Source organism: Bubalus kerabau, chromosome 5 (genome assembly GCF_029407905.1).
Source record: "Bubalus kerabau isolate K-KA32 ecotype Philippines breed swamp buffalo chromosome 5, PCC_UOA_SB_1v2, whole genome shotgun sequence".
Taxonomy (NCBI): Eukaryota; Metazoa; Chordata; class Mammalia; order Artiodactyla; family Bovidae; genus Bubalus; species Bubalus kerabau.
Genome location: NC_073628.1, coordinates 130,777,160 through 130,790,407, shown reverse-complemented (window position 1 = coordinate 130,790,407; position 13,248 = coordinate 130,777,160). Strand labels below are relative to the sequence as shown.

Sequence of the window (13,248 nt, the reverse complement as noted above, 5' to 3'; positions counted from 1 at the left end):
GGAACATTTCTGAATGGACTTCTAGCTATGATGTATAAAGAACTCTCAAGACACAATAAGAAGAAAGCAGCCCAGTTTACAAAAAAAGGGGTAACATATTTGGATAGAATTTTTCCCACTGAAGAAGAATGTGGATGTTAAAAAAAAAGTACATGAAACATTGCTCAGTATCATTAGTAATAACAGAAATGTAGTTTAAAACCATGATGAGAAACCACTAAGAACTTATTAGAATGCATGAAATTTTAAAGAAAAAATTAACAATTGCATGTTTTGGTGAGGATATGTTATATTTGGGAATCTGATAACACTGCTGATGAGAATGCAAGTGGTATGACCATTTGGAACACAATTTAGCAACTTCTCATACAATTAAATGTACACTTAAGGTATAATTCAGCTACTCAGGGTAACATGATAACATGTGCACATAAAATCTGCATGAGAATATTCATAGTATCCTTAGTTATAATCATCCTATACTGGAAACAACTCTTACGTCCTTGAACTGGTAAATGGAGGAACATCATTGGTACATACAGATAGTTATAATACTCTGCAGGAAAGGATGATGAGCTTTTAATTCAGACAACAGGAATGAATCTGAAATGCATTGTCCTAAGTAATTCAAACTCAGAGGATGACATTCTGGAAAAGCAACACTATTGTAGTCGCTCAGTTGTGTCCGACTCTATGAGACCCCATGGACTGCAGCACACTAGGCTTCCCTGTCCTTCACCGTCTTCTGGAGCTCGCTCAGACTCATGTCCATTGAGTCAGTGATGCTGTTCAATCATCTTGTCCTCTGTTGTCCGTCCCCTATTCGGCCTGCCTTCAACCTTTCTGAGCATCAAGGTTGTTTCCAGTGAGCCGGCGCTTTGCATCAGGTGGCCAAAGTATTGAGCTTCAGCTTCAGCATCAGTCCTTCTAATGAATATTCAGGATTGAGTTCTTTAGGATGACTGGTTTGATCTCTTTGCTGTCCAAAGGACTCTCAAGAGTCTATTCCAACACCATACAGTTCAAAAGCATAATTCTTTGGTGCTCAGCCTTCTTTATGGTCCAACTCTCACATCTATATATGACTACTGGAAAAACCATACCTTTGACAGACGGACCTTTGTTGCAAAGTAATGTCTCTGCTTTTTAATACGTGGTCTAGGTGTGTCATAACTTTTCTTCCAAGGAGGAGCATCTTTTAATTTCATGGCTGCAGTCACCATCTGCAGTGATTTTGGAGCCCAAGAAGATAAATCCCATCACTGTTTCCATAGTTTCTCCATCTATTTGCCATGAAGCGATGGGACCGGATGCCATGATGTTCATTTTATAAGTGTTGAGTTTTAAGCCATTTTTTTTCACTCTTCTCTTTCACCTTCATCAAGAGGCTCTTTGGTTCCTCTTTACTTTCTGCCTTAAGGGTGGTATCATCTGAATATCTGAGGTTATTGATATTCCTCCCAGCAATCTTGATTCCAGTTTGTGCTTCATTCAGCTCAGCATTTCTCATGATGTCCTCTGCATATAAATTAAATGAGCACGGTGATAATATACAGCCTTGACATACTCCTTTTCCTATTTGGAACCAGTCTGTTGTTCCATGTCCAGTTCTAACTGTTCCTCTTTGACCTGCATGCAGGTTTCTCAGGAGGCAGGTAAGGTGGTCTGGTATTCCCATCTCTTTAAGAATTTTTCACACTTTGTTGTGATCCACACAGTCAAAGGCTTTGATGTAGACAATAAAGCAGAAGTAGATGTTTTTCTGGAACTATTGTACTTTTTCAATGATCCAATGGATCTTTGCAATTTGATCACTGTTTCATTTGCCTTTTCTAAATCCAGCTTGAACATCTGAAAGTTCTCAGTTCATGTACTGTTGAAGGCTCGCTTGGAGAATAATGAGCATTACTTTGCTAGCCTGTGAAATGAGTGCAATTGTGCATCAATTTGAACATTCTTTGGCATTTCCCTTCTTTGGTATTAGAATGAAAACTGACCTTTTCCAGTCCTGTGGCCACTGCTGAGTTTTCCAAAATTTGCTGGCATATTGAGTGCAGCACTTAACAGCATCATCTTTTAGTATTTGAAAGAGCTCAACTGGAATTCCATCACCTCCACTAGCTTTGTTCGAAGTGATGCTTCCTAAAGCCCACTTCACTTCACACTCCAAGATGTCTAGCTCTAGGTGAGTGATCACACCATCATGATTATCTGGGTCATTAAGATCTTTTAAGTACAGGTCTTCTGTGTATTCTTGCCACCTCTTCTTTATATCTTCTGCTTCTGTTAGGTCCATACTGTTTCTGTCCTTTATTGTGCCCATCTTTGCATGAAATGTTCCCTTGGTATCTCTGATTTTCTTGAAGAGATCTCTAGTCTTTTCCATTCTACTGTTTTCCTCTATTTCTTTGCACTGATCATGAGGAAGGCTTTCTTATCTCTCCTTGCTAGTCTTTGGAACTCTGCATATAGATGGGTATATCTTTCCTTCTCTCTTTTGCTTTTTGCTTCTCTTCTTTTCTCAGCTATTTGTAAGGCCTCCTCAGACAGCCATTTTGCCTTTTTGCATTTCTTTTCCTTGGGGATGGTTTTGATCACCACCTCCTGTACAATGTCATGAACTGTAGTTCTTCAGGCACTCTGTCTATCAGATATGATTCCTTGAATCTATTTGTCACCTCCACTGTATAATTGTAAGGTATTTGATTTAGGTCATAACTTAATGACCTAGTGGTTTTCCCTACTTTCTTCAATTTAGGTTTGAATTTTGCAATAAGGAGTTCATGACCTGAGCCACAGTCTGCTCCTGGTTATTTTCTTTTCTTTTTTTTTTTTTTTTTGCTGACTGTACAGAGCTTCTCCATCTTTGGCTGCAAATAATATAATCAATCAATATTGACTATCTGTTGATGTCCATGTGTAGAGTCATCTCTTGTGTTGTTGGAAGAGGGTGTTTGCCATGACCAGTGCATTCTCTTGGCCAAACTCTGTTAGACTTTGCCCTGCTTCATTCTGTACTCCAAGCCCAAGCTTGCCTGTTACTCTAGGTATCTCTTGACTGCCTACTTTTGCATTCCAGTCCCCTATGATGAAAAGGACATATCTTTTTTTGGTGTTAGTTCTAGAAGGTCTTGTAGGTCTTCATAGAACCATTCAACTTCAGCTTCTTCGGCATTAGTGGTTGGGGCATAGACTTGGATTACTGTGATATTGAATGGTTTGCCTTGGAAACAAACAGAGATCATTCTGTCATTTTTGAGATTGCATCCAAGTACTGCATTTCAGACTCTTTTGTTGACTATGAGAACTACTCCATTTCTTCTAAGAGATTCTTGCCCACAGTAGTAGATATAATGTTCTTCTGAATTAAATTTGCCCATTCCAGTCCATTTTAGTTCACTGATTCCTAAATTGTCGATGTTCACTCTTGCCATCTTCTGTTTGACCACTTCCAATTTACCTTGATCATGTACCTAACATTCCAGGTTCCTATGCAGTATTGTTCTTACAGCATCGGACTTCACTTTCAGCACCAGTCACATCCACTACTGGGCCTTGTTTCTGTTTTGCCTCAGCCTCTTCATTCCTTCTGGAGCTATTTCTGTTTTTCTCCAGTAGCATATTGGGCACCTGATGACCAAACAACACTATAGGGATTGAAATTGATTAGTAGTAGGCTGGTTGAGGAAGGTAGAGTTGTTGGTGGGCATTGTATACAAAGTGGCATGAGGAAATTTGGGGGGAGGGGTATGGAAACTTTCTATGTCTTTATTGTATTGTTAATACATGATTATTTGCATGTATTAAACAGCAAGCAGTTGTACACTTTTACTATTTAACTGTATGTAATACAGTTAAAACTCAACATTCAGAAAACTAAGATCATGGCATCTGGCCCCATCATTTCATGGGAAATAGATGGGAAACAATGGAAACAGTGAGAGAATTTATTTTGGGGGCTCCAAAATCACTGCACATGGTGACTGCAGCCATGAAATTAAAAGACGCTTGCTCCTTGGAAGAAAAGCTATGACAAACCTAGACGGCATATTAAAAAGCAGAGACATTACTTTGCCAACAAAGGTCCATCTAGTCAAAGCTATGGTTTTTCCAGTAGTATGTATGGATGTGAGAGTTGGACTATAAAGAAGACTGAGGGCAGAAAAATTGATGCTTTTGAACTGTGGTGTTGGAGAAGATTCTTGAGAGTCCCTTGGACTGCAAGGAGAAGCAACCAGTCCATCCTAAAGGAAATTAGTCCTGAATATTCATTGGAATTGAGAATGCAATGCAACCCACTCCAGTACTCTTGCCTGGAAAGTCCCATGAATGGAGGAGCCTGGTGGGCTGCAGTCCATGGGGTAGTGAAGAGTCGGACATGACTGAGCGACTTCCCTTTCACTTTTCACTTGCTTGCATTGGAGAAGGAAACGGCAACCCACTCCAGTGTTCTTGCCTGGAGAATCCCAGGGACAGGGGAGCCTGGTGGGCTGCTGTCTATGGGGTCGCACAGAGTCGGACACAACTGAAGCAACTTAGCAGCAGCAGCAGCATTCGTTGGAAAGACTGATGCTGAAGCTGAAAGTCCAATATTTTGGCCACCTGATGTGAAGAACTGACTCATTGGAAAAGACCCTGATGCTGAAAAAGATTGAGAGCATGAGGAGAGGGGGATGACAGAGGATGAGATGGTTGGATGGCATCACAGACTCAATGGACATGAGTTAGTTTGTGTAAGCTCTGGGAGTTGGTGATGGACAGGGACGTCTGGCGTGCTGCAGTCCAAGGAGTCACAAAGAGTCGGACACGACTCAGCAACTGAACTGAAACCTAACTTAAACAAAATCATTAGCACAAGTATCAGCAGTGTTGTACAACAGAGAAAAGATTAGTGAACCTGAAATCAATACAATACAAATGTAACCTGATTTCAAAAGAAATATTACATGAGAGAGAGAGAAATGTATACACCTGTGGAAGAGTAGCAAGCAGTAAACGTACATGTAATTGGAGTGTCATAGAAAAAGTACAGTATAGACACTTATTTGTAAACTCAGCAGTGGCCACAGGACTGGAAAAGGTCAGTTTTCATTCCAATCCCAAAGAAAGGCAATGCCAAAGAATGCTCAAACTACCACACAATTGCACTCATCTCACACGCTAGTAAAGTAATGCTCAAAATTCTCCAAGCCAGGCTCCAGCAATATGTGAACCTTGAACTTCCTGATGTTCAAGCTGGTTTTAGAAAAGGCAGAAGAACCAGAGATCAAATTGCCAACATCCGCTGGATCATGGAAAAAGCAAGAGAGTTCCAGAAAAATATCTATTTCTGCTTTATTGACTATGCCAAAGCCTTTGACTGTGTGGATCACAATAAACTGTGGAAAATTCTGAAAGAGATGGGAATACCAGACCACCTTACCTGCCTCTTGAGAAATTTGTATGCAGGTCAGGAAGCAACAGTTAGAACTGGACATGGAACAACAGACTGGTTCCAAATAGGAAAAGGAGTACATCAAGGCTGTATATTGTCATCCTGTTTATTTAACTTATATGCAGAATACATCATGAGAAATGCTGGACTGGAAGAAGCACAAGCTGGAATCAAGATTGCTGGGAGAAATATCAATAACCTCAGATATGCAGATGACACCACCTTTATGGCAGAAAGTGAAGAGGAACTAAAAAGCCTTTTGATGAAGGTGAAAGTGGAGGGTGAAAAAGTTGGCTTAAAGCTCAACATTCAGAAAACGAAGATCATGGCATCTGGTCCCACCACTTCATGGGAAATAGATGGGGAAACAGTGGAAACAGTGTCAGACTTTATTTTTCTGGGCTCCAAAATCACTGCAGATGGTGACTGCAGCCATGAAATTAAAAGACGCTTACTCCTTGGAAGGAAAGTTATGACCAACCTAGATAGCATATTCAAAAGCAGAGACATTACTTTGCCAACAAAGGTCCGTCTAGTCAAGGCTATGGTTTTTCCTGTGGTCATGTATGGATGTGAGAGTTGGACTGTGAAGAAGGCTGAGCGCCAAAGAATTGATGCTTTTGAACTGTGGTGTTGGAGAAGACTCTTGAGAGTCCCTTGGACTGCAAGGAGATCCAACCAGTCCATTCTGAAGGAGATCAGCCCTGGGATTTCTTTGGAAAGAATGATGGTAAAGCTGAAACTCCAGTACTTTGGCCACCTCATGCGAAGAGTTGACTCATTGGAAAAATCTCTGATGCTGGGCGGGATTGGGGGCAGGAGGAGAAGGGGACGACAGAGGATGAGATGACTGGATGGCATCACTGACTCGATGGACGTGAGTCTGAGTGAACTCCGGGAGTTTGTGATGGACAGGGAGGCCTGGCGTGCTGTGATCATGGGGTCGCGAAGAGTCAGACACGACTGAGCGACTGATCTGATCTGATCTGATAGTTGCTTTATAATGTTGTGTTAGTTTCTAATGTATGGCAATGTGAATCAGATGTATATATATCTATATATACACACACATATATATCCACTATTTTTCAGGTATTCTTCCCATTTACATCACCCAGAGCATTGAGTAGAGTTCCCTTTGTTATACAGTAGTCTCTCATTAGTTATCTATTGTATGCATAGTAGAGTATATATGTCAATCCCAATCTCTCAATTCATCCCACCCCTGTTTTCCCTCTGGTAAGTTTGTTCTCTATTTATTTTTTATTCTCTATTTATTTTATTCTGTATTATTTGAATTTGAACCACAACATTCACCCCCGAGATCCACCCCAGGGAATTTATTGACCCTAGCAGGATAAATAAATTCTAAAAATGTACCAAAGAATCCCCATTAAACTAAAAACAAAAGAAAAAGCTGCCAGTAAGAGAGGAAAAGAGCATGTTACATTCTTCCTTCCCCACCTCAAAGAAAGAGTAACAGCTGACTCCTCTCAAGACACTGTGAAGAACAAAAGACAATAACTTCTGTTAATGTGCAGACAGAATACCCTAGAATTCCCTCTCAAGGAGAAACCTTTCAAAACTGAAGCTGAAATAAACAAAAACCATTTCAGATAAAGACGAGCTAAGAGAATTTGTCATTAGACCACCTGAACTAAAAGAATTGATGAGTTCTCCTGGCTGAACAAAAATTATACCTAGTGAAAATTCAGATCCACAGGAAAGGAGAAAACATCTTTCTGGCTTAAAAGGCTATATTTCTGGCCCTCGTCTATTGCTCAGATTAATCTCATAAAATGTTCTCTTGAACTCACTTCCCTGCCCAGTGTTTTTTCAGATTTGTTTTGTTTCCAACTTCTGCAAAACCCATTAGTAGATCTGAAGTCAATCTAGAGGGCCCTTTAATTTACTTCTGGAGAGGTAGATAGAATGGAATATACCACAGTACACTGTTGTGAGTGCTAAATATTAGCTTCTAGCGTTATCTCAGGCATATGTGTTTGCATACAGGTTTAACACTTAAAATGTGTTTTAAAACTTAAAACGTGTTGATCTCTGGGTTTACAATCCAAAAGGCTTGGAAAACACTGCCCTAACTCTACTGACCTTTGTATTTCTTGAACATGTCAGTTCCTGTATGTTTTTGCCACCTGAGAACTATTTCCTTTTTTTTTTTTTTTTAATGGCTAGCTTCTTTTCAGGTTTTAAATTTGTACTCGAGTATTACCTTCTCAAAACCGTCTTTACTATCTTTCTAAAAGAACATGGTACTGTGATTAGTGTCAGCATGACCTGAAAACAATCCTAGAGCTAAAGAGCATCAAAAGTCATTTTTGAACTTACCCTGAGTTTGTATCTGATAGTCAGACCTTTCGCAATACAAGTCAGTACTGGAAAAAAATGTAGGAAAGCCAAAAACTATTATGATAGACTGTTTTGGTAGAAAAACATTATTAGATTTCTCTACATCTGTTTCCCTGAAATTCCAAGGCACAGAGTCTTGTGTGGTTTTATTTACTTTTTTTCAATTAACATCTTGCCTTTCATTCCTCATTTCTTCCTTTCTACTGGAAGTTATTCTTTGCACTAGATATTTGGTCTTATATGAAAGCAGGCTTTCAGTAATTATGGAATTTCTCCATTTTTCAGTGGTCAAATGTGACTATCCAATCGTCGAACATGGAGCCATAGTATCAGGATTTAGAGGAAAATATTACTACAACATGCAAGTAGTATTTCAGTGTCGTGATGGTTTTTACCTTCACGGGAGTAGCACAATTGTCTGTGGTGCCAAGGGGACCTGGGAGCCCGAGCTACCAAAGTGCTCTGCTAAAGGTATGAAGGTGTCTGTTTCCTTTTTCTTAAAAGATTTTATTTTTTCCACAATAGATTTCAATGATATAGAGCAATTGGAAAGGAATAGTTTCAGTACTTTTGTCTGTCTTATATTCATTTCCACGTTACATGTTTGACTTCTAATTCACAAAGAAACTTGTTTTGATTTTCCTTTTATAGACTCTCAGCATGTTGCATACATCACACAGATGCATAAATTTCTCTTGTTCAACATCTTTACATGTAAAATGGATCACAAACATTTTTTAGTGTAAATTAAAGTGTTAGTAGCTCAGTTGTGTCCAACTTTTTGCAACCCCATGATGGACTGTAGCCCACCAGGCTCCTCTGTCCATGGAATACTCTAAGTAAGAATACAGGAGTGGGTTGCCATTCCCTTCTCCAGGGGATCTTTCCTATCCAGGGATTGAACCTGGGTTTGCATTACATGCAGATTCTTGACCATCTAAGCCACCAGGGAAGCCCGAATTAAAACATGTGCTGCTACTGCTAAGTCACTTCAGTCGTCTCCGACTGTATGTGACCCCATAGACGGCAGCCCACCAGGCTCCCCCGCCCCTGGGATCCTCCAGGCAAGAACACTGAAGTGGGTTGCCATTTCCCTCTCCAATGCATGAGAGTGAAAAGTGAAAGTGAAGTCACTCAGTCATGTCCGACTCTTAGCGACCCCATGGACTGCAGCCCACCAGGCTCCTCCATCCATGGGATTCTCCAGGCAAGAGTACTGGAGTGGGGTGCCATTGCCTTCTCCCAAAACATGTGCATTTTTTACCTAAATAAGTATGAAAAGCATAATTCATGTAAGTGAATATTAGTAGAAAGCAATAAATCCCAAGTAATTAAATGAGTTTATATATATTTTTTGTTTGTTTGTCTTCCAGAAGCAATTGCTACCACTACGGTGTCTGCAACTTCCAATGCCTCAGGTTTCATAAAGTCCTGCTTATATTTGTCAATATCCTTTAAATTCCTTGTGATGTTTTAAAATCCTTTAAATGTCTGGTGATTTACACTCACTAGAACTTTAAGTAATAAAAGGAGGAAGAATGCATTTATAGCCATTTTTGCTATTATACTTAGTGAATCTAAAATTATAGGTCATAGTCCACAGATATAAACAGGTTTGTAAACTTAGGTAATTTATGTAAACTTCTTTCCATATGTGTTTAATGATTGAATGCCTCCATCACTGTGTGATATTAAAGTTAACAGTGGGATGCATTTAAAGCACTGAGCACAGTGTCTGGTGTCTAGAAAGGTCTTAAAGGTAGCTCACCTAATTTACAGTTTCATTGGAGTCAATATTAATGTAGAAATCAATATTAATTAAGGTCCACGGCTTCTGTTTTTAATATGTATGTTTTCTGTGTCATCAACATTGATAATTTATTCATTTTAAAAGTGATCTGTTGACATCTGTACAGGATATCATCTGGGTTCAGGAATGTTTCATTTTCCTGCCAACAGCCAGTTTGGTTCTTTTTATAGAGTACAATTTTAACTGGGAAATTTCTACTGTCTCCAGAACAAGATTTGTATTTCTACTCCTGATCCCAACCTAACCACCTCATACAATTATTTTTTTCTCTTTACTGGCTTTTATTTATTTATTTATTTTTTGGCAACAGAAAGGGAATTGCATAACAATGGAAGGGCAGCAAAAGTCCTTATTTGTGGAAATGAAATGGAGGATCTCTGGCAGGGTTTACTGAGCAGCCGCTCTGCCTAAGACTTGAGAGACTATTTTGATACAGTGAAAGGAATTATCTTCCTGCATCCAGGATGTTATCTTTGGCTTCTTCTTTTTGGATGCAACAGAAGCAAGAGAACAGTGGCAAGAGCATTAGCCTGAGCAGACCGCTCTGCTTACTCAAGTAACATCATTTCAGTGGTTTCTAGTTTCTCACTGTTGAATGACTCAAACAAATGCCAATCACTGCCTTCCAATTTGTGTACTTCCTATTGTCCTGTAATTTTAAGGACTGAGGGGACTTGTTCATATTAGGATGGTAATTAGAACACCTTTTTATAATTCCTGTAAATCAGGTACTCCGTAACTTCCTTGAGTACCTTGGGGGTGCCGTGAAGTTCTGTGGAGAAAGCAATGTCTATGGATGATACATAAAGACTGCATATGAAATCTACACTCGCTGACCCAGTCATGTTTGCTCACGTGGCCCTAGTGGGAGCGGGCACTGTGGTGTGTTATCTTATGGATGCGCTCTTCTGAGAGTTGTATGTTATGCTTATGGATGCGCTCTTCTGAGAGTTGTATGTTATGCTTATGGATGCGCTCTTCTGAGACTTGTATGTTATCTTATTGATGCGTTCTTTTGAGAGTTGACCATAAGCATCTCATAACGATTTTCTAAAACATGTATTCAGTTTAGCACTGGAAATAACAGGAGAATTGTGAGGACAAGTTTATACAGGTGATAAACTGTAGGGATTTTGTTTTAAATGTCATAAATCAAAGTTCCTTATGAGGTTTTCAATCATTTTTCATCAGTAAGAGAGTATGAAGAGCATCATTAGTGACATATAATGTTGATAAGATAGATCTAATTATGTGAATGTGAAAAAATTGGGGCAAATATGAAGTGAAAAACTAAGAATACAAATTATGTAATATGACACTGTGTGGGTGGTGTTTTTTTAAGATTTGTGAACTTATTCTGGACACATAACTTCTATGATTTATTATTGATTAATTTCCAGGGTCTCCACTATGTAATACGGAGCCATAGTGCCTATTATTATGCATACATGCTAATGTACTTGTATAAATATATATTTAGGTTAACTCCCCAGAAATAGAATAGCACCATTTGGAAAGTATGTATATTTTCATTCTGAGAAGTAATTCATTTTGAGAAATAATTTTCTTCAAAAATGAAAATAATCAAAGTTAATTCTACAATTTTGTATTGATGAGACTGGTGAATTGAATCAAAATTAACTTTTCCAGGTCCTCAAACAACTACAGCTCCAGAGTCAAGTCCTACAGATTCAGTGCCTCTTTATCTTGCCAACATTGTTTAGAACTTAATAAGATGATGGGTGAAAAGTAATGTCATGTACTAATTGTATATTGAAATTATCAGTGAAGCTGAAATTTTTTGGTTTGCAGTCACTTATATTGGTCTTTTGTTCACTTTTCTATGTGATTTCTGAAATATTTTTCATGTTGATTTAACAAAGCTCATTATAAGTTAAAATCCTTTTATCAGGAAGCAGAATTTTTCTCTAGTTTGTCATTATTAAAAGTCAGGTTTCTTTGAAGATTTTACACTATTAAAAATTGATTGCTTTCTATACCTTTTAACTATATTAGTATACTAATCTGAGGGGCTTCCCAGGTGGCTCCCAGCAGTGAAGAATCCACCTGCCACTGCAGGAGATGTGAATTCAATCCCTGGGTCAGGAAGATCCCCTGGAAGAGGAAATGGCAACCCACGCCAGTATTCTTGCCTGGAAAATCCCATGGACAGAGGAACCTGGCGGGCTACAGTCCATAGTGTAGCAAAGAGCTATATACAACTGAGTGACTGAACATGCACACATACTAATGTGAATTTTTAAAATTTCAGATGTTACAAAAGCATAAATAGTGAAAATATTGGTTCTGCACTTCTTTCTCTCATCTAATTACTAAAGTTAATATCTTTATAGTTTAGGGAGTCTTTTTAATCTACCTCTATGTAAACATTCTTATTTGTGTAGATTTACATATTTAGCTTTATTCTTATCCAAAAATGTCATCATGCTGTTCATATTTTTCTGAAACTTGCACTTTTTCCACTTAATGTCTTGAATTGGAGCTGCAGTTAGATTTATTCCCATCTTTTTATATTATTTTAATATGTACCATATTTCACCTGACTTTTCTATCAGTGGTCATTTAAATGTACAGAATATTTATATTAATAGGAAGTTGGATGTGTTGATGTTTTCCCTAACGGCCAAGAGTGTTGTGTTTTTCCTATAAAAGCTCCAGGTCTTCTCCGTGCTGAAATTATGTAAACGTTGCCATCATAGTGCTTTTGTGATTGCATCAAATCATTGATTCATCTCATTTCTTTAGGGTATCTGAAATGTGGTTGGGTTTCTCTTTACTCCACTTACTTTAATCCAGTATGAAGTAGCTCCATTTGTTGAGTAAGTCCTTCTCTTTCCAGCTTTGTTGAACTGTCAGTTTTTATCACACATTAAATTCATACATGATCTGATCTTTCTGTTCCCTTGAAGTCTGCCCATTCCTGCCCCAACACCAAATCAATGCTTTGATTACAGACGATGATATGTTTTAATATCTGACAGAACACTTCCTTTTCAGATGCTCAGGCTACTCTCTGTGCTAATTCTTCTAGACCAACTTCTGTTTTATTTAACTGACAATTTTAGCTAATTTAATTGTACATTTCAGTGGCATTAAGTATATTCACATTTTTGTGCAGCCATTACTACCATCTATCTCTAAAATCTATAATCACCTCAAAATGAACATTATACCTGTGAAACAATAACTCTCCATTCTCCCTCCTCCCAGCCATGCTAACCACTACCTATTTTCTACGTTTATTAATTTGACTGTTCTACATACTGCATAGACTTGGAATCACTTCTGGATTATTTCACTTAGCATACTGTTTTAAGGTTCATCTACTTTGTGACATATATCAGAACTTTATTTCACTTATGACTTGGTAATATTTCTTCATATATACCACAATTCCTTAATTCATTCATTTGTTGGAAGACCCTTTGACTATGCCAAAGCCTTTGACTGTGTGGATCACAACAAACTGTGGAAAATTCTTAAAGAGATGGGAATACAAGACCACCTGACCTGCCTCCTGAGAAATCTGTATGCAGGTCAAGAAGCAACATTTAGAACTGGACATGGAACAATAGACTGATTCCAAATCAGGAAAGGAGTACATCAAGACTGTATA

General features: G+C 38.5%; 1 protein-coding gene across 1 annotated transcript in view; it reads left to right on the top strand.

The window, feature by feature from the left end:
• The window catches only part of LOC129654326 (uncharacterized), a 43,443-nt gene extending 31,941 nt beyond the window's left edge, over nt 1–11,502 (top strand). The window contains exons 6-8 of the mRNA XM_055583814.1: nt 8,087–8,272; nt 9,175–9,219; nt 11,262–11,502. Coding sequence (XP_055439789.1) covers nt 8,087–8,272; nt 9,175–9,219; nt 11,262–11,335 — 305 coding nt within the window. The 3' untranslated portion in view covers nt 11,336–11,502. The remainder of the gene's footprint in view (nt 1–8,086; nt 8,273–9,174; nt 9,220–11,261) is intronic.
• The last annotated feature ends 1,746 nt before the right edge of the window (nt 11,503–13,248 follow it).